Source organism: Podarcis pityusensis (assembly GCF_964106645.2).
Source record: "Podarcis pityusensis genome assembly, chromosome: 10".
Classification (NCBI taxonomy): domain Eukaryota; kingdom Metazoa; phylum Chordata; class Lepidosauria; order Squamata; family Lacertidae; genus Podarcis; species Podarcis pityusensis.
In genome coordinates this window covers 41,113,821-41,140,727 of record NC_138035.1, presented here as the reverse complement: position 1 = coordinate 41,140,727, position 26,907 = coordinate 41,113,821, and the positions used below count along the sequence as shown (strand labels likewise).

The following is a 26,907-nucleotide window of genomic DNA, read 5'->3' as shown; positions in this document are numbered from 1 at the left end:
TCAGTCATATTGTTGAGAACTCAAAATGCTTTAAAAGATACTTGGTACTTAGTAACCTGAGGGAAAATGACACAGCTAGCAATATAACGTTGGTGCTATAGATTCTTTTAATTTTTATTTTTGGCCTTAAGCAAAGGATGAATGGGAGCAATATTACTTTGCTCCTCTCTGTATTTCTGAAACACGCCTTATAACGCAGGTTCTAAAGCAGGGATCAGCAAACTTTTTCAGCAGGGGGCCGGTGCACTGTCCCTCAGACCTTGTGGGGGGCCAGACTATATTTTGAGGGGGAGAAATGAACGAAGTCCTGTGCCCCACAAATAACCCAGAGATGCATTTTAAATAAAAGGACACATTCTACTTATGTAAAAACATGCTGATTCCTGGACCGTCCGCAGGCCGGATTTAGAAGGCGATTGGGCCGGATCTGGCCTTAGTTTGCCTACCCATGTTCTAAGTGATGTGGATCCTTGGATCAATCCCTTAAATGGAAGTTGTATGCTATTTAGGCTAGCTTTTGAAGACCAAACAGATGTTAATATTTCCTCATTTACTATGCATAACATGGTATATTTCATGGAGAAACCATAACATTGATTATCCATAACTAGTTTGTCAAATTCTAGAGCTGTGTGCAAGCAGTGCAGTCAGCGGGTAAATTTCATTAGCTGTCCTCTGATGTAGGAACATGATTATTATTATTCTCCTTTTGCAGATCCCAAATTGTACATAATATAAATAGTTCTGTAGATGATTTATGTGCCAGTCTTCTACTGCATGTTAATATCAATGCACTCTCTGAACTCAAGAAAATAAAAGAAAGGGGAACTACTCCTTGGCTCATGTTCTTATGCACATGTCACCCCAAATACTTTCACAATCTCATCCAGACATTCAGCACTAGTATTTAAATCCTGGCATTCCAGACTTTTGATTCTAAGACTAGATTAGGCATTGATCATAAATCAAAAGGTGCTGAAAACAGATTCTCCATAGTGACATTTCTACTTAAAACATCCAACTTGTGAATCGGGGCCAATGCATAGTATGTGAACATCCAGTGATGTTCCACTTATCAGGGGTGTCATCACGCCCTCAGGATTGTGGGTGCCTGCCGCTGCAGCATAGACATGCAACATCACACATATGCCTATGGTTACCTGGAGTAGCACCTACCATATGAAACTGCATCTCTCTAGAAATAGCATGCAGCAACTATTTTATGGTTTTGAGAAGGCTAAAAACATTTCTTTTTACTGAAGCATTCCTGGAAGGCTGATATTGAGTCATTCTACTGTTCACTTGGGTTCTCTAGAAACTACATTTTTCTGATTTTTTTTATGGTATTTTATTCTGTTTTATTCTATGACATTTGTTCTTTGGCTCCAGCTGGCACAGCCAATGGTCAGAGATGATGGGAGTTTTAGGCCAACAACATCTGGAGGGCATTGTGTTAGCTATCTCTGACTTGGATCGGCTGGTCTCCTTAGAAACATGTTTGAATAAAATTGTTGCAGTATCAGCAGGAGTTGCTTCCATACGAAGGTCTTTCACCTTATAACAAAGCAACAGATGCCCTCACCCTATGTATACTTTCTACTTGGGTTCCAGGTGTCTTCAAATCTGGGCCCCTCCATTGGTAATAATATCCAGGTCAGGAAATTGGAACTGCTTCTGCCACATAGTTCTTCCTAGAATAATCTTGATGTCTGAATCTGAGAGATTGCAAATATTATTTCACATTGATTTAAAGAAAGTAAAGCCTAAAGTAGAATTGTGGCTTAGTTTCAAATGTTAGCATGGCAAGAGCACTGAGAGTAAATACTTTGTTAGAGCCCTGAAATGGTATGTTCCCTACTGATACAATTCCAGTTCTGTCCACTTACTACTTTGAAATCAGTGTAAGAGACGGACCAAATAATAATAATAATAATAATAATAATAATAATAGAGAACTGAAAGATTCTCAATGGCTTAAGAGCTGGTCCACTTGTCCCTTTAGATACTAATGTGTCTGCTAACATTAGGGGGAATTCTTTGAAGGTGGCCCACCACTAGTTTTAACCCCACCCATATTGTAAGATCTGATTCCCCCTTATGCTGGTGGAGTTGTAAAGTACGAGGAACATATTGGCATATGTGGTCGGGATATAGCTATGTACACAAACAGGTTGTAGAGGTGATTGGCAGCAGTATTGTTGGCAAACAAGTCACCTTGGATGCCAAGTTATATCTCCTATCCATTTTTGATGGTGCCAGTCCTGACCTTACTTCTCAACAATTGATTCTATGTCTCAAGGGTGGAAGGGCACATCTGTTTATTCTGTGGATCTGTGGTTTTAAAAAAGTCATGCTCATTGCCATTTCCAAAAAACTGACTCATAAAATACGTGCCACCAGGAGTGATGTGGGACCCCTCCGAATTAGTTTCTTTGTGGTTTATATGACCAAAACAATATCATGGTTGGCACATTCCCATTAGAAATGAATTTATTTGGCAACATTCAAGAATATTTTGTATGTTTGGTACAAATACACATCTTGTATTCCACTATGGAATATATTTTATGCCATTCATTCCTTTTTATTATCTTGTAATTTTATTCTTCCTGTTTTTATTATTACTTTGAGCTTGATGGTTTGCTTGTTTGTACTTTTAAAAAAATTATAAAATGCTAGCACAAACTCTCACAATATTAATAATGCTGAAGGTTCAAGATTGCTGAGCTTACGGGCAGCATTATTATGTTTCTAGGGACTTTCATTGACTTTTAAACATCATATTCTAATAACACTTCCCTGCCAGGTTAATCTATTTAGTTTTTTCCCCTTCATATAGTTTACTGTAAAAAGTAAGATAATTGCAGTGGAGTCTCCTGTTGCAGTTATACACAGTGGTGGATGCTTAAACATGATATAACTCACTTAGAAAGGTGCGGTGGAGATTCTTTTTCAGTGTCGTATATCTGAGCTGTATCCCATTTTATGTACCCTGTAGTGATTAGGAGTTAATTGAACTAGCATAAATGTTACGCCATTACAGCAAGGTAAGTAAACCATTATTTGTTTTTGAGAGAGCAGTAAATTAAGTTTGATGACTCTTTTGTCATGCATCTATGCTGGGCAGCAGCATTGAACTCAAGTATGATCAGACCCAACTGTACTAATGACACAGTTTCTTGCTCATGATTATGTATGCAGCATCTGAAAAAACCCTGAAGCTACTTGTTGAACTTTTGATACCAGCAATGCCACTTTTATCTTAACATGCCTGAGTGTTTCATGATTAGTACGTATAACATATGTGAACTGTTACAACAGTATTGAAGCCAGACACATGGTTGAACACACATAGAGAGAGAGAGAGAGAGAAAGAGAGAGAGAAAGAGAAAAGAAAGAAAGAAAATGTTTGGGCCACTCTAGTGATATCATTTGGATCAGTTTAGGGTTATAGGTTAAGTCATTGAGTATCATCATCTCTCTCCTTTCAAGCAACTTTGTCCTGCATCATTGAACCATACACTTTCTCTCATCAATTTTGGTAGACAGTTTTATAGAGAGCGGATTGCACTTACCCCTCTGGTTAATAGGAGGCACAGGCTGCTCTTATGCACAAATTGAATTAACTCTAACATCTGAGTCATAAAGGAAGATCTGTCTCAAGGCAAGCAAGGGATGAAGGCCGGAGAGGGAATGCAGCATTTTTTTTCTCTTGACACTTTCAGTAGATAATTGGTCCACGGAATCACAGAACCAGAAGTGGATCATCTATTCTAGTCCCAACATACCTGTATCTCCAGTGGTAAATGTCTGCTTGACCTTACTCTGAATCTTGCCCTGGTGTCACCTGGCACCTTTCTTCCTGAGGTCGCTGTACTGCTGCAATGTTGTTCTTGCAGTTTTTTGGAAGCCCCCCCCCCCCCACATTGGCTATTGTAGAAAGTGATGGGAGGAAATTCTCAGGATAGCCCCAGCTTCAGATAGTATGTCCTATGGGCTTGCCCTGGTTTTCTGATTTTCCCATTGAAGTAGGCCAAAGACTACAAAATTATTCCTAATCTCTAGAAAGTGTTATTTTTTAAAAATGTGAGCCAGCTGCATGCACTATGCACAAATATCGTCACTTCAGTATTCCATAAATAGATTTCTTCTTTTGGTGGGGAAATAAGGAAGTCCTTTGCCTTGACTTTCAATCTTTTCCCAATATTTCTTTTAGCTATTTTGACAATACAAGATATATTTAAAAATACAAGCCATTAGTGATATTATGAGTAAGCCACAGATTCCCCCTGGGATGCACAGAATGGGCAGGCATTAAAACCTAAAGGGGTAGACTCACTTACTGAGCCTGCAAATGTTATCTGTGGCTGACAGAAACTTGCCAGTTCTGCTGGAACTTTGACAAATGGCTCTCCTTGTGACACTTTTGCCTTTCAGAATTTTTTTAAAAATCCCCATTTGTAATGCTGGAATAATGACTAGAATCCAAAGATAAAATCTTCATGAGAAAACTAGCTGATAGTAGTGATCTAATGTTTGCTGGTTCCTTTAACCTAGATTCTTCCTGCAGAAGTTAACCACCTGAAATATTGAGCAGATAGTGTCAGTAGCACTTGCTAAGGTGTTAAGGAAACTGCTTCAAACATTGCTTTTGATTTGGCCAACGAACATTTAATAGATGAAATAAATGTTCCCACCATTTGTTCTTAGTTTCTTCTTGAATTTTTCTTTTTATTTGGGGAGGAAGGGGGGAAAAACTTGATCACGCCTGCACAGCTGAAAGTAGCAAGATTCAGGTGTTGCAAGCACCCTCATAACTGAGATAGCAGCGTTTACCGTTCGATGCTGTAGTTGTTCAGTCTCCGAGGCTTTTCTGGTAACTGCTTCAAGGAATAGCTTTCCTGGCATGCATTGTTCTAAAGGACATATGAGGAAACTGTAGCCCTTCATATGTTCTTGGACTGAAACTCACATTATCCCTGACCATTGGCCATGCTGCCTGGAGGTGATGGGAGTTGGAGCCCAACAACAACAACTGGAGAATGTCAGGTTAGTCTCACCTGCTGTAAAGCCTAAATAAGTCAGTACCTTTTTATTTTAGTTGGAATTGATCAATTGATTTAGCATCATGACCATTTCTCTTCTAATACTTAACAGGTTTGTGTAGCGGGTGTTTTATTTTCTGGACACCTAACAGTAAGCAATTACTGTATTTTTATCAGTTTTCCTCATTCATTTATTGTCTTTTTAAAAGTAGTTCCAGGTATTTCTCTCTTCTCTAGGCCCCTCCCACTTTTTTAAAAAATGGAGTAATAGAGTAGTATTGTTCCCAACAAAATGACTTTGTTCCCAGTGAAATGACTGCTAGTTACCACAAAACAGAAACCACATATAGATGCTAGTCTTGTTCTAGGGCAAACAAAAGGTCTAGGAGCATGGATTTTAAGTCTCTAAAAAGTATCCTTTTTGTAGGCAAACATCCACTTTTGTTCAAAAGTTTTGATACATGGTTTAGAATAAATGTTTTCCTTCTTAAATGTCTCTTCAATAAAGTTTAGAGTAGGAAACGAAGTAGCTGTTTGAATAGTAAAACAATTGAATCTGTTTACCAATGCACAGTAATACTATGTGCAAGTCCATCAATTACATATTGGTTGAATGTGGTTCCTTCTATATGCAAAGCATGCTTTCTGCTACTGATCTGTGACCCGTCTCATAGCTTTAAGTGGAAATGGAATTTTAAAAGTTCTCTTTTCATGTAGTTCCCGCCAGTCATCACCGTACAACTGAAGAGCTTCAACAGACTTAATACAAAACCTATTTTCTTCTACAAGGTATCTCAGGCTTATGAAACAAATTCCTATGCAACCTTCATCCCTGCTCCCAAGAATTCACTGAGTTGGAACTCTTAACACCTGTATAGAACTCTGTTGATTTCTGATAACAAAAGCTGGATATGAGCATTTCCAATTTAAGTCTGTTCTAAAGAACACATACACATATAGGTCAAATATTAACCAGACCAAGAATAGAAAATGCATTTGTAAAGTATCAGGATAACTGCAGTCTACTGAAAATGCAAGTGATGTACATCGACAGTTGCCAGGAGCTTACTTATTCCACATTTATTTTTGGGTCTACTCATACATTAGTTTCTTTTGCTTAGGCTGTTTCATTAAAATACTTAAAAACAACAGCAACATACTCATACATGGACTATATACAAGTGAAGATATGCCTATTAATGTGCATAGGAGTATGGGGTTCACAATCAATTCTTCGTAAACATAAAACTCAGGAATTAAAATAGGAGAGAGTTTGTATATCTCTACTGCCTGCTATCTGACCAAACTGCGGGAGACAGAAGTGCCTGGCATGCTCTGGTCCATGGGGTCACGAAGAGTCGGACACGACTAAACGACTAAACAACAACAACTGCCTGCTATGAAAGAAAATCCTATTTGAGCAGGTCTCGGCACAGGAGATGATATGAGCACTGTTACACTATAGACATCAAAAGGTCTGTGGAAACAAATGGTATAGTATGTTAAAGTAGCTTAAACATAAACAGATATAGAGGCATGCACCTAATGACAAAGCAGCCATCACTCATACATAAAGCTCAGTATGTTTAATAAGTGTTCCATTAGAGTCACAAGTAAATTAAGTAAAATGGGAATTTTATAAGAACCCTTATATCCTTTAAAGTTCAATTATGACAGAAGCATTTTTGTCATGAAGTGTCAGTGGCCTATAAAGACAGATTTCTCTACCTGTTTCATAGCAGTCCAGGGGAAGGGAAGTAAAACAAGGCATAGGAATCTCTCTGGAGAAGCTACTCTTATTTGATGTTTTTTCTTAGACTGCGGAAGATCAATCAAACCAGGAAAGCCACTGAGGCACCTAAATGAACTCTAGCCAACCAGCTGCAATACCTATCTCTGGCCATTATTTGTGTGGTGCTGCAGTGCAGTAAACAAAGGGATCCCTTTGTATACAGGCGACGACCATTTCATGTAGGGGTTCCATTTCTGTTCCCTGCACGTGTTCGCAGAGCATGCATTAGCATGCCTCGTCCTGCTATGAGGGGATTCTGCCCTCATCTCGGTCCAAAAGGACTTGTGCGTTGGTAAACTGGGGGGAAGAGACCAGCTGCCAAGTCACAATTCTTAGTTGTAACAAAGCAGCATTCTCTTCCTTTAATGAGACCTTGAGGAAATCTGCCCACTGCAGGGTCTCTTTTCCCAGGATACCTGCAAATGGGCCCTAACATGTGGGGAATCAAATAGGTAAAAGAGAAGATGGGAGTGGGACTTGTCAGGGGATTTTTTTGTAAAGTCAAAGACAACCATGGGGTTGCAGTGCTCATCTCACTTTCAGGCCGAGGGAGCCGGCGTTTGTCCACAGACAGCTTTCTGGGTCATGTAGCCAGCATGAGTAAACCGCTTCTGACACAACAGAACACCCTGACGGAAGCCAGAGCACACGGAAATGCCATTTACCTTCCCACCGCAGTGGTGCCTATTTATCTACTTGTACTGAGTGCTTTCAAACTGCTAAGTTGGCAGGAGGTGGGACAGAACAACGAGAGCTCACCCCATTGCAGGGATTCGAACCACCAACCTTCTGATTGGCAAGTCCAAGAGGTTCAGTGGTTTCAGTGGTGTAGCGTGGGGGGTGCAGGGGGGGCCAGCCGCACCGGGTGCAACATCTGGGGGTTAGGGTTAGGGGGCGCAAATCCACGGGTTAGGGGGCGCAAATCCACGGGTTAGGGGGTGCAAATTACTTGCCTTGCCCCGGGTGCTGACAACCCACGCTACGCCACTGAGTGGTTTAGACCACAGTGCCACCCACATTTGTTTTTTAAAAAAAGTGTGTTGGAAATGTTTGCCTGATTTTGCAAAACTTCAGAAACAAATCCTTTTAATTCTCCTGGTTATATTTTCTAGTCCTGTGAAGTTCATTAGCATGATGGACTATGTTGCCTCAGTGTAGATTTTCTGGAAAGTGAAATCTTCCATCATTAAAGGCCACTCTTGTTTGGCTGTGGTAGTGGACTGGAGGCAGTCCTTGATTGTTTTCAACATCCCATTCATTGTCTCTCAGTCTGGAAACTTGTGTTTCAGGATGTGAGATCACAAACAGAAGATTCTGATGTTAAATTAAAAAATGATGGGGCAATAAATGTACCAGAGATGGAAGATTTTGTTTCTCCCCCCGCCCCCATTTCCATTCATTTCCATTTCTAATAATAGTTAAGTGGAACCAGAAATGGAGGCAAAGTTGATAAACAACCTCAGCAAAAATCAAAATAAATATTTTACTGACCTCAATCTATACGCAAACCAAAAGGATCTACACACAACAAATGTTCCTTAAAATGTTACAGCAATGTACTTCAGACAATGGAACTGCCGAGCTTTGTATTAGTATGTATTTGCAGAACAGTGGTGTATTTGCAATGTTAGCAAATTCAATAACGGCAGCGATTTTTTCTATTTGGAGCAAACCTGCTGAAAGCAATCCATTTATATATAATGTACTTTTTTTAAAAAAAAAAAAAGGCAAAAAGGATGGGTAGTAATGTGTCTGAGGATCTCTGATGTTTTCTTTCTTTCAGTTTCTGTTGCATCACCGCAGGAATGAACTCTGGTCATAAAACATATAGCTACATCTGAAATTTTGAATAAATCTGTTTTTCCATTAATTCAGTTTGCAAAAAGTAGGAGAACATCCTTTTTGTATCTTCTTTGCCAACCTAACCCCAATATCAGCCATCCCATTTGTAAGATAAAGTTGTCCAGTATAACACTTGGCTGTATTGTGTGTGTGTGTCTGTGCTTAATTGTTACATATCCTTTTAGTGATTTACCTATAGACCTGCTAATAGAGAGATATTTGCAACTAACAATTGGGAAGGGAACCCAAGTTTAACAACTTTGCATCCAAACCAGTGTGTAAAATGTTACATGTATGTGTATAAGCTCACACCAGGAACAGATTCCTTTTATGCAAAAATAAACACGCACAGAGAGAGATTCCATTTCTGTTTCATTTCAGCTGGTATAATACAGTAGCTGAGGAAACTGAGTTTATACCTATGCTATACAGTAGCTGAGAAACTGAGTTTATACCTATGCCATTACCTGTAAGGAAGCTGTTATGGAAAATATGGGGTTAGAAGGGACAAAATAAAACAGTCACTTTGAATTTATGGAACTGGCTACCAGCAAAACTTGACTTCATGTCCCTGTGAAATCCATAATCTTTTAGCTGCCTATAGTTGGTCAAACATGGGCTGCAGAATTATCTTTATTAGACAGATTTGTTGTGTCTGTCAAGGAATTTCTCTGTGGATTAAAAATTTGCATACATCTGGTAACTTTGTGTAGTTATTGCTAGTTCATGTCAGCAAATTTAATTCCATCATGTAAATTAAAATAGGTGTGCAAAAGGCCAGTTGGGGTTTTAGTTTGGAACTGGTAAGGAATTGCTAGTTTAAGCCACACTTTTTTTGTCAGCTACTCATATTTCTTTTACGTTTTAATTATAACCCATCAACTCATAAGTGATTGCTTCTGGGTTAGACTCAGATGAATGTCATTGAAGGGTGTTTTAATTTAATGGCTCCAGCATAACATCTGTTTCTAAGGTTTTAAAAGCCAATTTATATGGAAATTTATTGTAGCAAAAAGTCAATAGAAGAGATACTTCTAACACTGCTTGTACTGCAAAGTATGAAATTTTAAGAAGTGGAATAGCTCTGATATTACATTTTTTTTGTGCTAATTTAGAAAAAGAAAAAGAGAGAATGTGCATATAATTTAGTAATCTTGACTGTAGTGGTCATGTAGTCTGATTCTTTCTCTGTTTGCTCTTATTTCTTAGCCGAGCTATCAAGACAAACCAGGATCTTCTTCCTGAAACGCCGTGGACTCAGATATTCTACAATGACTTCTGGGGCACTCTCCTTACTCACAGTGGGAGTCACAAGTCGTATCGACCTCTCTGTACGCTCTCTTTTCGAATTAACCATGCTGTTGGAGGAATGGATCCTTGGAGCTACCACCTTGTAAATGTCCTCTTACATGCTGCAGTCACAGGTCTTTTCACAAATTTTTCCCGAATATTGTTTGGCGACGGATATTGGACCTTACTGGCTGGCTTGCTGTTTGCTTCGCATCCCATCCATACTGAAGCGGTTGCAGGAATTGTAGGAAGGGCTGATATTGGAGCCTGCCTTTTCTTTCTGCTTTCCCTGGTCTGTTATACTAAACACTGCTGCACAAGGAACTACTCAGAAGGAACCTGGGGCTGGATCTTGGGTGCAGGGCTATGCGCCACTTGCAGCATGTTGTGGAAGGAGCAAGGAGTGACTGTTCTAGCAGTTTCAGCCGTTTACGATGTCTTTGTATTTCATAGGCTAAAAATGCACCAAATCATTCCTGCTGTCTATAAGGTAAGAACTGTGGCTCGGACGTATCAGTTTCTGCACCATATTGATGAAGTGCATTTATCTAAAAGAATAAAGAATCACTTAAATCCTGCCATATTTAAAAAACACACAGAGATGCCTTATGGTAGAAATAGAATTCAAATTATTCCACAGTGGTTCTTCTTCTGGCATTTGGCATTTCCACCTTGCTGTGCTGTCCACTAAATGCTTCTTGGGCAAGTATTATTGTTGACTTGTTCTAACAGCTTCTTTTCCAATGATGGGCGGGAAGCAGGAAAATGCACATTTTTGCCCTGTAATAATTGACTTTATTAACCATTGATTCTATACAGCACTGGTTTCCAGTTAGCTCTGTACTACAGACCCTATGTTTTCCAAAGCCAAACCTTGGACCTCCTACTTTTGAAAATGTTGATATCTCTATGGTAGTTTTTGTCATGTGAAACGTTCCATGTTCCCCTTGGGTGGGTTACACAGACCCCCTGGGGTATACATATATGCCCTCTCTCTCATAGTGTCTTTGCATGTTCCTGTTTGATTTTAACCAGTTGACTGGCCCAGATTGCATTTACTTGTTCATGGCAACTTCACTGTGAGCAAGAACCATGGTTCTGCACAGTAATTTAATCAACCCTTATGTGTGTTGTTACGGGACACGGGTGGCGCTGTGGGTTAAACCACAGAGCCTAGGACATTCTGATCAAACTAATGTGGGGTTATCTCAAGATGTAATACTCTTAAAAGAGATGTGAAATGTTTTTAAAATGTATTTCTTACTTTTTTTATTTTTTAAATATAAATTGAAAAGAACTGTGTTTGCACCTCAATTTTGTGCAAGATTGGCTTGAAGTGTGTGTTGACTGGACTGAGGAAAATACTCTATATTGAAGCTTTCTTGAATAGCTTCCCACAACTTCTACAAGTGTGTTAAGTAGACTGCTTGTGGTTAGATTGATTTGCCAGGTACATGTAACTTGTGTATCCCGTCATTCTGCATGTCAGCAGCGAGATCTGTACAAATTATACTAAAACATTAATGTGGAGCCAAAATTCAGCCAGGAAATGAGATTTGAAGAGGGTTGTAATTATAGAAACTATGCAAATTCAGAGGCCTAATTCTTTTGCAGTTGCAATTCCCAGCCTGAGAACAGGGCCATTAATCAACTTTGCAGATTGCACTATTCTGTCCAATTAGTACTACAAAGCTAATTTGAGCCTTTGTGCTCTGCCTTTGAAAAAGGTGGGGGAAAGATGAAGCAAATGGGGCAGAGGCCACGACAATATTTTGATTTAAAATGCATTGAAACTAGCTCTTTACTGGATATGTTATTAATTCAGCAGTGCTAAATGTCTAGCATTATATGTTCAAGTCACTGTTATAGAAATTATCTGATCTGAATGCACACCACGTAGTGTTAGGAAATGCTACCAAACAACATGCCATCATTATGAGTAGGTCAGGAACCATGCTTTCCAAAATGTGAATTGAAAAAAGTTTATCTCCTTATTATTATTTTAAATGGGAAATGTGTAATTCATACGGAATACGTTTCCAGTTATCTGTAACATTAAATGTGTCACAAATGTGATAATGCAGTCTGTTAATGTAATCTGGTGTTATACCCACAGTGTCATAGCATATTTAATGAAATTATATGGCAGCTAATTTTAGTTGTGGAAACCTAATGCTCTAAGAGTGATACAGCTAACACTTCACCTTAAGTTTGAACTGGGGGAAAAAATCACACGTTCGCTTTGAACTAAAGATTACTTCAAGTCTGCAGTTTCCTTATTTTTTCTGCTACTCCAGAAGTTACATTTCTCAAAGCAAGCGTGTGTTCAAAAATACAGAGTCAACCTTGCCTAATGAAACTCTGCAAGCTGGTATCAGAAAAATAATCTAGAAATATCATTGCAATTTTTGAATACCTAGTTGAGTTGTAAGACTTGTTGCAGCAGCAAATTGGCTAGAGTGAAACAACTTGCTCAACTCAGATATTTAGGATAGTATGTCATAATATGATAAATGAAATGTTTAACCTTATTCATTCACTTTTCTTTCCACACATCACACCATACAGCTTTTCTGGCTGTTTTTTAAACTCAAACAATAACGACACAATAATCACTAAAGATCAAGCACCATTGTATAAAATCCCCATAGCATTTCGGTAAATTAGCTTTTTAAGAATGACATTGGGGATTTTTCAGTCTTCATTTGTGACTCTACCCATCGGTGCTCCTGAGCTCAAGGGGTTCCTTTACAGCACTTAGGACAACACTCTGTAATCATAATTAGAAAACGACTGTGTCCTAGCAAAAATTAGTTCCTAACAACCTGCTATGTAGTAAATGATTGTTAGATATAGAATGTGGCCTGACCTCTTGCCAATTTTGCTATCTACGCATAAATGATTGGAGACAAATGTGCGCACACAAGTGCACTAAACTGTTAAACATGGCCTTTGTTTGTCTTGTGGATTCTTACACTTTGAAGGGCTAAATAAAAGATCGGGACCACAACTGATTACTCCCTTGTGGAGTCCCTTCATTCAGGGTTATTCAGCTGAGAATTAATTTATCCAGCATTTATATCTCATTATAAACGTGTGAAAGTCTGAACAAATATTTGCATTTGTTTGTGCCCTGCAGCTTCCTTTCTTCTAGAGAACAACAGGTGCTCTCTAAAAAACAAAGGCATGGTTGGTACTTAGGTCAAATGTCTGGAGCAGATTCTTTCATGATTCTTCATCTTTTACTACTACTGCTACTAATAAATTTTATTATTTATACCCCGCCCATCTGACTGGATTTCCCCAGCCACTCTGGGCAGTTTACAACACCAGTTGGTACTTTGCTAGATAGCATGAGTGGCAGTTCTCTACTCAGTAAACCAAAAGTTTGATAGGAAAAGAATGCAAGGATAGAGAAAGGGAGTGATAAAGAATTGGTATCTATAGTCTCAGTACAAATCTAGTACTGCAATTTCTTAATCATGCTAAAGTAGTCTGAAAGGTTGTAGGCTGCTGTGGTCCCCTCCCTCTCAGTTAAATATCTTAGCATTTTGTCTGCACTACGGAACATGATTAACACAAAAGAGTCCTAATTTAACCAAGTGAATCGGGTTTGCAGGAACCTGGTTCACATTAGCTATGGTTAATGTTGTCAATGCTGCAATACTACACCCTGGCTAAATATGACATGGTTAGGAAAGGGGGAAGTTAATAAATTGCTTTCCAACTTTGGGACATAGATTAGACTCATTCTCATTCACCATCATTGCCATTTGGCCTGGAAACTTATTGTGAAAAATGGAGCAATGGAGAATTTTCAGGATTCCATTTAAGCCATATGGGAAGTCTCAGCTCTTTATTGTTACAGTTCTGGGCATTAAAGACATAAGAGGAAAGTTTAGCAAGACTTTCTGGGGGAAACTATTCTGTTGTTGTAAGGCGAGAGGAAGTTCAGCAGAAACCAGGAATAGTTTTGGCTTAACAAATCCAGTTCAGCATGTCAAGTCAAATGTTACTCAGGTTGGCTTCTGAATACAATGTAGTTAAGAAGAGCCTGCTGGATCAGGCCAATGGTCCATCTAGTCCAGCATCCTGTTCTCACAGTGTTCAACCAAATGCCCTTGAATTAAGCAGGATATGAGTACTCTCCCCTCCTTTGGTTTCCAGCGACTAGTATTCAGAAGCATTACTGCCTCCAACTGTGAAGCCAGAGCATAAGCCAACATAGCTTTCAATGTTTCAGGTTGTTATGCATGATATACTATTGTAGTATAGTTATAGTGATACAAATGGCAATTACTGTAGATCGTTGATTTGTAGAAGGCAGGTATTACACAACTGGAAGGAATAACTCCGTACAGAGCTGTGATGATTATTCCCCTGTTATTATCTATATTATTTATCTAAAATATTTCAATACCACCTCCTAAGGTGGTGAAGAATAAAGCCATCAAATACAAAGCAACAATTCAAAGTACCATATCAAAATGGTAATAACTGACCATTCAACTGATATCAAAGAGCAGGGAAAGTTGGAGCAAATAGAAATATTTTAACACCTGGTGAAAACTCACCAACTTAAGTGTCTGGTGTATTTCCGTGGGAAGCTCATTGCATAGCTTGGGAGCCACTGTGCTGAAATGCCACCTTGCAAGGTTCCACGAGACAAAGCTCTGAAGGTTGTGTTGGAATAATATCTTAGTGAAGAAGGAGGTCCATAGTGGAAAAGGAGTGGGGAAATTCAATACCAAGCACTCTAAACCTTTTTATGTGGTCAACACCACTCTCTCAAATCCACACCTGCACTTTCCTCTAGGGCTTTTGCTAGCTGGAACATACTCCTGAAACATAATGCCTGTTGCATTATGTGTATAGATTGTGTATAGAAACTGCTTGCTTTTTGAATGGCCAGAATGTTATCTACTTTACAAGACCCATTGTTCCACCCACTGTTTGTCTCTTGCCCTTCCCACCACCTGGGAAGAAAGTTTCTCCATCACTGGGTTTCAGTTTCAAAATCAGTCACAAAAGTGACGCAGAAGACCCCTATTTTTGGTAGTCGATATGGTATGAAATGCCATCCTGAACCATGGATTTCATGCTCTGACCACACAGAGTTGATTCTGATGATTACTAGAAAGTGAGCATGTTCTGTTGTGGTTGCCCCAATTGTGAAACATCTGCACCCAACATTTCACCGACATCTGTTTTATATAGTTTAAATGAGCAGTGAAGTTTATTTTAGCACTGCTTTTGCGATTTAATTGTTATGCTGTTCATTTTATCCTTTGATTTTAGCTAGTTCATATTTTGTATTTTTGCTGTGTTTCAGTGCTGTATGAGTTTCTTTGTTTTGAAGAAAGCCTTTCATTTTTTTCTGTAGAGTTAGGTTTTTCTTTTGGGTTTAGATTGCATTTTTTCCTGTTCTGTGTATTTTATTGACATTTTATGTAAGCTGTTTCTTACTCACCCTCTCTTCTATAGACATAGTTTTAGATAGGATTTTTGTCAGCTCTAAAACCCTATCTCATTAAGTTAACAAGAATTATAGAATACATTGTTTATCATATACAATAGTAATCAAATCTTGAAATGAGTTAAAATGGTTCCACTGGTAAGGTAATCAGCTTATTCTATGAAGGGAATATTAATATTTTCTATTACACATTTGCCCTTTATGACAAGGCATAAGCATAATGTTGTCAGAAACTCAAACCTTAAGAAGCAAAGAAGCAAAATCATTTGAATGTCCTCTAGAGTTTCCCTAGGGTACAATTATTCTTTGAGGCATGAGGTGAGAATATAAGTTTTCATGGGGATTTGTACAGATGGTGTTAAAGGTTGCTTGTCATGTTGACTTTACATGCCAATTGCCAACTTCAAGAACAGTATGGCTTATTCTCAGGCACATCTATTCTTCAGGGTATTGGTGGACTTGTCACATGCATTCAGATGAATTTCTCCCCTTCTCAATATATGCTGCCTTTTAGATGACTGACACAAAATGTTGCATGAAAGGACAACCTTAAGAAAACCCAAATTTTCAAAGAGCCTGCATTTGACACAAATTAGTCCAAAGTATATTTGGGAGATTCTTTCTAGAAAGAGGTATTTGGCAACTAGTTTATATATTTCACATAAAAATCTTTATAGCTAGACTCTGGATTGTTTTAAGTGGTGTTAGTGTATGTTAGAGTAGATGGTGGATGATCTTTTTTTAAAAAAATCTTGACCTTTCTCAACCGTCTGACCCAATCTGACACTTCTAAGCTTGATTGTAGGTTAGCATGCAACTCCCAGTTGTATTCTGCACTTTTGCGGATTTTGCGGTGCGGTTTCAGTGTGCGCACGTAAAAAGACTCGATGGCTTTGTAAGGAATTTTGTGTCAGCAGTTTGCAGTTGCATAGTGGCCTGGAAGGTTCCTGTGACCTTGCTTTCTAAAGTTAATCTCTATGACTCTAAAGAGCACCAGATGGTTTCTCTATGCTCTGCTGGGTTCTGAGCCCTGCGATGAAGAGAAAGGACAGGAGTGCTCTGGAGTTCTTGCACTAATACCTATTTGTGTTTCTGATTTAGCCCGTTTACCACTTTTCTTGAATGGCTGTATGGTTTCCACTTATGCCTGTTTCCGGTCTGCCTTCAAATGAACAGGTTATACAGAACAGTCAGCTTGCTGCAATGCTGCAGGCATGCACCCACTTAAACATAATTAAGCCAATTGTCTTCCTCAATGTCCTGAGATGTGGTGATCTAAAAAAAAGAAAGAAGTAGTAGTCTAGGGCAATATCTATTTTATGTTAATTGCTTAATTGTACTAGAGGTCAAAAATCAGCAGACCTGTCATGGCATGCATAGCAGGTGTTCCATTATGTTGGCTATGATGGACGTAACCAACGTGGTGCTCTTAGAACATTGCTGGACACCTGCACTCACTACTCCCAGCAATGGTCAGGAATGATGGGAGTTGTCTTCCAGCAACATATGGTGGCCTCTCCCTAGGTTATGGTCATTCCTGCGAGTTTATGCTCATTTTCATCCCTTAGCCAGTAATGGGAGCACTGAATCCATGCCAGGCAAGTATGATTGCTGGCTGTGAAGTTTATTGTAGTGATCTATTCAGTTTCTGAGTCTTAGCAATATTTTTTTATCTGTTACATCCTATGTGTGTTTGAATTAGGATCTGTGCTACGTGTGCCACAGTTATAGTAACACAAAGTTATTATTTTTTACTGTTGCACAAGTAGAAAAGTTTATATTCAGATTAATATCCAGCAGCAATTCAGATTTCATTGATGCTGTTAGCTCTTTCCTTGCTGGCATTTTCAGAACTTGACCTGTGGAAGTTGGAACATCTGATAAAACACCACACATCTTTTCCCAGCAGGCTTGCAAATGTTGAAAACCTATCCAGGGAATGATGGACAGCTTGATGAAAGTACTTCAGCTGGAGCACGATGCCTAAATGAGGCAGAATTCCCATTAGACACATACCTTTAGGAGCTAATACAATTACTGCAGTTTGTGGCGCAAGTTGTCTAATCTCATGAGTTTGGCTATTAGCAAAGAGGGGTGGATGCACAATGTCCTTAAGAGTGGCAGCATTGTCAGCGTAATTTAGCACACACCGATGAGCTGCAGTAATTGCAAAAGACCATGTCAGGTCAGAGTCATTGCTCTAGATCATTAAAGTGAGTTGGTTTTACACTAGCCATCCGTTAACTGATTACAGCATATAATTATTACAAAAAGCTGAAACATAGGGAGATGTAGTGGTTCTGACATCACTACAGAATTTAACAGGCGAATTGATGCAAGGTTAAATTATCTTCCATCCCTATCATGCTGCGGCACACCTAACAAGATGAACTAAGTTAAGGGTTGTAGGTTGCATGGAAATAGATTCAGCTGTTAGTCATTGTCTTGCTTTTATTGATTAGCTCAAGATGTCAATCTGACAATATATTCCATGTGATTTATTATACGCTGGTAACATTAGTGCATAATCTTTCAGCATATATTGTCTGGAGTAAATGATGCATGCTTTATTCAGATTGTGGGTTTGTGTCTTAAGTCGATCCTAGAAGATGAATAGAAAAATCTATGAATCTATAATATCAGTCAGTTGTGGCTTACAGGGTGTGACTAGTATTTTTTTTAAAAAAAAAATGCCGGGGAAGTAACTTTAGGAATTACAATAGCCTTTTAAGATCAGTGTTTCAAGAGACACCATATTTGAAAGGTATTTTTTGCTTTCCTGGAATGGTACGATAATTTGAACAAACTGATAAAAGAGGACCCTTTTAAGCCAGTTTAATATGGTTATAATAAAGTTATTGCAATACATGTATCATTCAGATAAGCAAATTGCCAAATGCTAAAATGAAGTCTGTCTGTGGATGAATTTAAACACAGGGTAAGATAATGTTGGGATGACAATGGAAATCACTGGATAAGTCAACTAATGTTTCTCATGTCATTATATATGATGAAAATCTATCATGTTATTAGATTGGAAATAAAAGTATGAACAAATGTACTTCCTCTCTGTTAATGTACTCATTTGCAACCCATTTTGCATATCTTCATAATCCTATCCATATGTCCACATCTGCCCATTCTACCTGAAGCTGAGAGTGAGCAGGGATTGACTGCTAGTGTAAGTTATCAGGAGAGAAACATCGCTGATTCCCAGAAAATGAAAATGAACCATTCTTCACATGCACTTGGCTTTTCAGTTGGAATATTTCCTTAAATAAGAGTTTCCCCAAAACTAGTCTTTTTCAGTGTGAAAATTAGAAATGCTTTCCTGAGAATTTTCAAGGGCAGGACACCAATTATTGCCTGGAATCCTGGCAATCTTGGAAATCTCCCAGCTTCATTCACAAGAGATAAGGATATTCCTGGTGCACATATACAGGAATGTCATTGTTGCACACTTCACTAGATAGTGGAAGTAATTACCATGAGGAGCCACCTGTGCTGTGTGAGAGGCAGCTGGTCAGTGCTATAACCTCAGTCAGGTGTCAGTCGGAAGTCCACACCACCTGTTAATTACCCTTTCCCCTTGTGGGTCTCCTTTGTCTGTCCTCTAAATAGAAAAACACAGATGTTTGTGTACATTTTAATTAAGTGCAGACCTACTATTAAGTGCCATGGTTTAAGATGCCCACTTTTATTTTGAGAAGAATGTGCTGCCACCTGTGCAAGCTGAAAATCTAAATATACCACAATTTACATTTATTATACTTGGATATTCAAGACTCTAACACTATTGCTAATTAGCATTTAGATGGTTCCTAGGTAGTAATTTTGTGTGCCTCTCTCTTTCTTATTTCAAGTAACTTCTGACCCTCCCCTTTTTTTGTAACTTTATGCCATCTATCTATCTATCTATCTATCTATCTATCTATCTATCATCTCACCCCTAGAATCCTGGATTATCTCCTTTAATGCTGACAGGAAACTTGCTGATCGCAATGCATTTATAGATTTTTAAAGAAATAATTTGAACCAAGCCAGCTGGTAGGATGGGAAATTGGAACAGCATATCAGAAAATGCATTCTGAAAGGGGGTATATAGTGGCTTTGCACTGATTGGCGAAAGGAAGATTATACAAATTGGATGACCTTTTGTATGGGGTGGGCCAGAGGGAATGTGACCCTTCTTGCTTTACTTGGTTCTCTCCATGGCTTTTGATACCATCAACCATGGTATCATGCTGGACTGTCTCTGCAGGTTTGGAACAAGAGGCAGGAGGTCCATTCCTGCCTATGAGACTTGTATCTGAGAGTATCATTGGGTGACTGCATTTTGACCCCCTGGAAGTTATGCTGTGAGGTGCCACAAGGCTCCATCTTATTTTCCCCACTATTGTTTAACATCTATATGAAGTGATAGGGAATGGCCACTAGGGAATGGATTTGGGGCAGAGTGTCATCAGTATGCAGATGATACCCAGCTCTGTTCCTCTGTTACAGTTGAGCTGAGTATGGCTGTGCATGTTCTGAATTGGTGCTTCAATGAGTGGTGGACTGGATAAGAGCCAATAAGTTGAAATTAGAAACTGAAGCCCAATAAGATGGAGGGGCTGTGGATGGATGGTTTCTGTTTCCAGGAGTTAGGATAGCTGCCTGATCTGGTCAGGTCTGCATACCTTCTGAAGAACAAAGAACACAGCCTTCATCACCAAAGGTTCAAAGCTTTCCCCATCTTTGACTGGTGTTCCAGGTAAGGTCATTTCTGGGCAGGCATAGGCTGTTCCATGCATAGGTAAACTGAATATTTGATTATTGTAAGGTGCCCTGTGTGGAGCTACCAGGTAGAGCACATCACAGTAACATTAGTTCTTTCAGTGCACAATGCAGTGGTTAGGGGCACTGACAGGAGTGACCTATCATGTGCATATGATATCTCTTCTGAAAGAACAGGCTGTCAATTTGCTATTGAGCTCAATCTTAACATACTTATATCTGTTTATGAAATTTTCAAAATTTGGAACCTGTATATACTTTCCCTCAATATACTCCTGCTTGTATGTTGAGGTTTTCAGATGAAGCTTGTCTGGTCTGCTGAGGTCAACTTTGTAGCAACTGGAGGGAGGGCCTTTTCCATTGTGGCTCCCCCTCTGTGGCTCCTTATCTGTGGGAACACCTTCCTACAAAAAAAAAAAAAAAAAAATCCCATCTTTGGGAAGCCATGTAAGATTATACCATGGGGACACAGTGGTCTTCAGTCACACTCAATTATGGTTTTGAGAATTTTCCCTCTTGAAATTCTTGGTAGTAGCTATTTTTGTTTGTATTGTTGCTGTTTAATGTTGACATGCAGTGCAATTTTACAGTAGAAGTACTTGTGCACTGTTCACATTTTTTTTGTTTACATGGATAAGTTCTAAATTTGGAGAGTCTCGCTCATTGTTGAGTTCTCTTTGTCCCTCATGTAGGTTTTGAAGCTATGTAATATTGTCTTCAGTATGTTGCAGGATTTATTAAACCAGGTTGTTGAATCAAAATAAACAATTTCCTGTTATATTATGGCCTTGGGAAGGGAAGAGAATGTTTCTAAGTTATAGCAATAGAAGAAGCAGTGGTTCATACATAGCAAATTCACTATAAATGAAGCAAAGCAAAAATCACAGAGAATATCATTAGGATATCCTGGGGCACAGACAGAACTTTCTCTGTCAAGGTGTGTTTTCCCACGGCCCTGCTTTCCACCCAGTGCCATAAATCATGACTGAAACTGTGTGCTTCTAGATGCCAATATTTTACAACACCCAGAGTGTTCTTTCTGCTTCATCTGGGCTGCTGGATAATGCTTCAAAATACATAATAGGGCAATAAAAAAGGTAAAGGTAAGGTACAGGACCCCTGGATGGTTAAGTCCAGTCAAAGGCGACTATGGGGCTGTGGCTCTCATCTCGCTTTCAGGCCGAAGGAGCCGGCGTTTGTCCGCAGACAGCTTTCCGAGTTTACCTTTTATTAGGGCAATATCTTTATCAGGCCTACCAAAATGTCAGAAAATAGAAATTCCAGGTTCCACAGAACTCTTCATCAGGCTCAGTGATGCAGAACTCATGGAAGCAGAGCTGAGTAAGAACTGTTTTGTTTTCTGAAAGGGCCTTCTTTGAGAGTTTACTAGTTTCTCCAACACTCTGCCGTAAGATTATTGCCAAATAGACATGACTTGAGCAATATAGCCCTTTCTTTCTCTTCCTTACTGCATTTTTCTTTAACCATCTAGCCTGGGGAAAAGGTTGAGGGAGCTTGAAAGTTTGCACATAGTTTTATGTCATTTTGGTTGGTCTAATAATGGTATACGTAATTTGGAATTTTTTTCCTGTGAGCCACTGTGGCTACTTTTTACTTTTCAAGAGTAATGGTTGGTTCTTTATCTGTAAACAATCTCTTGGGGGAAATGCAATATATATTTGGATATGCTATCTGCCATGAAAATATCAGACTTACTCAACATAATCCAACATTAGACTTACCCACTCAGTCCTTTTCTGAGAATATGCCTTAACTTCATATGACTCTTGAGCTCTTCCCATAGGTGGAAAGTTTAACAAATGAGCAGAGCAGCATAATGTAGTTATTTCTTAGGGTAGGGCTTACCATTAGCAGTGTTGGTAGTACAGTGGTACCTCAGGTTACATATGCTTCAGGTTACAGACTCTGCTAACCCAGAAATAGTGCTTCAGGTTAAGAACTTTGCTTCAGGATGAGAACTGAAATCATGCTCTGGCGGCACGGTAGCAGCAGGAGGCCCCATTAGTTAAAGTGGTGCTTCAGGTTAAGAACAGTTTCAGGTTCAGTACGGACCTCTGGAACGAATTAAGTACTTAACCCGAGGTACTACTGTACACTGTTGTGGCTCCTGCCACTGTAAATGACAGCAGTAGGAATTGTATTGGCAGCTTGGCTGCCATTTTGCAGCATCCACAATGGCCTGGAGTCATTCCAAGGCATTTGGGGCGGGGAAAATGATTTTTGCCGCAAACAGGGAGTGGATATATGGGGGGAAAAAATCTATGAAACTTTTTTTTTTTTTAAGTGGGGTGAGAAAAAGAAAAATCTTGGAATATTTCTCAGAAAAGTGTCTCCTGGGAAATTTCTGCTCAGGTCCACCCGAGGAAGAGTACATGGGTGACCCCAGCTATGTCCCATGGGTAGGATAGCATGAGAAAATTCTCTTGGAAGGGAGCCAAAGCACATGTTTTGAGAGGTAGAGATGTTTTTGTGTCAATATGATCTCATGCAGGCATTTTAAAAATAGGTGCATTCTGTAGTTTCAAAATGAAAACATAAGGAGTGCCCTCTTCTAGGTCAGATGCCATGACCTTCCTAGCAGCTTGGCTGCTAACTGATTTTTAGCATCACAAATATTGGAAACGATCTTCTCTTCTCTCCTCTGCTTCTCAGCTTGCTCTTACAACCTTTTGCTTCCTATGCAAGCTTTCCAACTCAGTCCCATATTTGTGTATACGTACAAGACTTCTTTGCCATAAAAGTCAATGCACCAAACTACTCAGGGTGCTGCTTTCCATTTAGTTGGCCAATTACACTCTTGCTGTACCTTAGTCCCCCCTTGGGAACACGAGACAGCACAACATAGTGTTGTCTGTCCCTTGGAGTTCACTTTCTTGAACCAAACACATCTCAGGTCATTAGTGTCATTGGCCAGGCCATTCTGAGTGGTGGCGATGTGGGATTTTGATTGTCTGCTTAAACTGAGGTTTGTATCTTTTCCTTCCTATGTTTTCTCTCAATTCCCCCTGCTTTATTGGATCTTGAATTTTTTTTAGTAAGTGCTTTAGATATCTGCAAAAGAACAACCAGTCCAAAGTAAATATGTACTATACAATTATTGTTTTTCTAGGGAAATATAGATGCCAGTGTTTAGAATGTTGTCTCTGCATTTTATTTTTCTGGGAACCCCTCCTGAGTGAAAGAATGAAGGATACTGGCATTTTTAATGAACTGTAGAGCTACTTATCTGCCCTCAGGCTGACTGCTGGCAACCTAGCAGCCATCTTTTCAGCCTTTTCTTTCCTCTAGAGCCGACATATTTCGATCTATTCCTGAACTATCCTAAATTAGGACATTACATTGGTATGAGGCAGTGAGTTTACAGTGCAGGCACCCAGAAAACTGGAAGACTCAAAACTACGGTATTTTTCGCTCTATAAGACGCACCAGACCACAAGGCGCACCTAGTTTTTGGAGGAGGAAAACAAGAAAAAAAATATTCTGAATCTCAGAAGCCAGAACAACAAGAGGGATCGCTGCGCAGTGAAAGCAGCAATCCCTCTTGCTGTTCTGGCTTCTGGGATAGCTGCGCAGCCTGCATTCACTCCATAAGACACACACACTTTCCCCCTTACTTTTTAGGAGGGAAAAAGTGAGTCTTATAGAGCAAAAAATACGGTAACTTGTGCATAATGAAAATGGTATTTTGATCAGAGATTTTTTTTTTAAAAAAAGGGTGGTGTTGGTGTGAGTTTTAAATTAAGGAGTGGGATGCATGTCAAATTCTCAAAGCCAAGATGGCAGTGATCTTCACAACCAAGATTAAAAGCTTTTGGCCCGTCCCTCTGAACAAACTTAGTTTGAAGCTGCACATCTAAATACAGGTAGTAGAATGAACGGTGCCACTTCAGATCGCAGATGAGAGAGAACGTCATTTCTGAAAACTTTGCATTTTACTTTTGAAACACAAACTCAGGTAGAAACCTAGCACATCAGTGATAAGGCTGGGGCAGAACTTTTCTTCCCACTGCACTAATTACCTTTGCTTTTAAGATGGGAAAGGCATCTATACGTCCTCAGCACTGCTACCATCACCATATGTCCTGAAACTTGTACGCTTCAGGACTTCAGCTAGCTCATTCTGCTGAAACCTGTCCTGATTCAGGCTTCTTACAAAGCATAACTTCCTGTTGTTAACTTCATGGGTTGACATTTGTGTTCAAAAATTTTGCCTCTGATATGAATACATCTAAAGGCATAAGCTTAATTACATGAAAGTATATTTCAACATTTCTGTAAGGCACTACCCTTTTCTCTTTTTTTGGAAATTCTGCTGCAACAGCTTTTCAACAGTAAGTAGCATGGTTTCACTAAAATAAAAATGAGGGTGTGTTTTTGCTACTGGAAATGAGATAGCTGTAACATACATTTCTCACTTTTGAATGTTTATTTCTCTTTGCTGCCTTTAGGAATTTAGAGAGTACAAAAGCTTGGGACAAATTTTGTGTAAACATTCATGTATCTGCACTGGGGGACTAGCTATGCAGGGCATTTTCACAGCATCTCTTATACTGCCTCTCATACTGAGACCTCCGGGTATAGGGTGGTATATAAATTCATTGATCAATCATGCAAAATTCATTTGAGGCCTCTGTTTCCATAACAGGATCCTTGTATGTCTTCATGCATGTGCAAGTCATATGGTTGTGATGCATATGAGCCCCTCCCCTGGGGGGTTGCTCAGCCTTTGCAAAGTAATCGCACTGAGCCTTTATTGCTAACAATAAACACCTTTTGTTTTCTCACTGCTGCATGGAAATTTCCTTCAGCCTCAAACGTTGATTTTTGCAACAGTTGCACTTTGCTAATGGGTACTACCTGTACAGTACTGATGAGAATGTGGAAGCTGTAATTCAGCAAGATCTGGAGGGCCAAAGGTTCTCCACACTTGATCTAGCTTGATCTAACTGGCAGCAATCTGGCAGAATCTGGGACAGAAACTTTTCTTGTCACCTGCTACCTGATCCTTTCAAGTGGAGAGGCATGGAATTGAACCTGGTGCCAGATACATGTAAGCTACTGCCCCATAATTAGTATTATGCAATCCTTAAATATATTTGGCCTTCATCAAAGTGGCAGAGGCACTAGCATTGCTTGTCTTTGTGGGGAGGCATTTACATAGCAGACAACTGAAAAAGTGACAAAGGTATTTATACAACATTTCAATTCGCATATATATATATATATATATATTAATTAATCTGGGAGTATAATTGCATTACTGTAATGATGTGTCATCCTGGTGGGTTAAAATTCACGGTGTAAGGTTTGCCAAAATAAAGACTCAAGCTGCAGGCAGTGGCAACTGAAGCCAGAGATTGCCATTCATCTTACTTTGGCAAGATCTAGTAAAAGTGAAGCCAGGTAGGCAGACAGTTGGGTGTTCCAGATCTGCAGGACTTAAACAGCTCCTGGAGCAGAGCTGAATCACACATTCGCAAATATCCTGAAAAGTGCCTTGGGCACTGGTTATCCTCAGTTAAGATTAGATTCCTTGACATTTATCCTCATAAGGACCAATATGAATTGATCCTGAAATGGAGGATTCTGAACAGAAGTGCCCTGGAGATCTCTTGCTGAACCATTGTATTTAAAATAATGTTTACCACACTGTTCATCAAAAAAAATCTCTTCCCTGTAGCTTACAGCAATCAATAAAATACACAGTCTAAAAGACATTGCACAATAGGAGAAGGATTTGGGAGGAAGCAAGGAGCAAACCAACCTCCCCTTCCAGCAGGGAGGGGAGAAGGAAGCTCCGTGCTGTTGCTCCTACTCTGACCAAATGATGGGACTAGGGTGGTCTCCCCACCCACTCATCATGATCTTCTTGGGAGGCAGCCTCTCAAGCACATGACAGAGGCTTTGCAGTCCCATGTCATTTACAACCCTGACAAGTAAACAATTCAAGGTGTGAGTGACAACATATTTTATAAGCAGGCTTCTGTAAGCCTGAAGGTTAGAAGTGGGGATCAACAATGCTGGCTTCCATTTTTTTCTGCCCATTTAAAATATTGATTGATCTAGACCAGGGATCAGCAAACTTTTTCTGCAGTGGGCTGGTCCACTGTCCCTCAGACCTTGTGGGGGGCCGGACTATATTTTGGAAAAAAAAGAATGAATTCCTATGCCCCACAAATAACCCAGAGATGCATTTTAAATAAAAGGACACATTCTACTCATGTAAAAACACAGATTCCCAGATCGTCCGTGGGCCGGATTTAGAAGGCGATTGGGCTGCATCTGGCCCCCGGGCCTTAGTTTGCCTACCCATGATCTAGACTCTGCCCCATTGCTGTCAGTTGCCAGCCTCCATTTTGCCTTGGAGCACTGCAGGTCCCTTAACGCTTTGAAGGTGTGAGCTTGAGGTATTCTGTTCAGTAAACTTTGCCCTGTTTCTTCTGATATATGTAAATCTGGCACCAGCCTGCTTTTCTAAGACACAAAAGGGCCTTTACTTCAGCTGAAACTCAGCAAGGTGGGCATACATGTAACATAATATATCCTCTTCATATTTAGGGTGTTTTTAGTCTCTTCAAGAAGGTCTTTCACTCATTAAGGAGTTTCTATTATGATAACTTTGAGAGGAGGCTGCCGTCCTCAGCCTTCCCACTGAGTTGAAGTCT

The 26,907-nt window shown here is 39.5% G+C and overlaps 1 protein-coding gene across 1 annotated transcript in view; it reads left to right on the top strand.

Moving 5' to 3' along the window:
• The window catches only part of TMTC2 (transmembrane O-mannosyltransferase targeting cadherins 2), a 181,286-nt gene that overhangs the window by 66,320 nt on the left and 88,059 nt on the right, over nucleotides 1–26,907 (top strand). Inside the window, exon 2 of the mRNA XM_080971472.1 lies at nucleotides 9,889–10,459. Within this exon, the coding sequence (XP_080827598.1) occupies nucleotides 9,889–10,459 (571 nt within the window). The remainder of the gene's footprint in view (nucleotides 1–9,888; nucleotides 10,460–26,907) is intronic.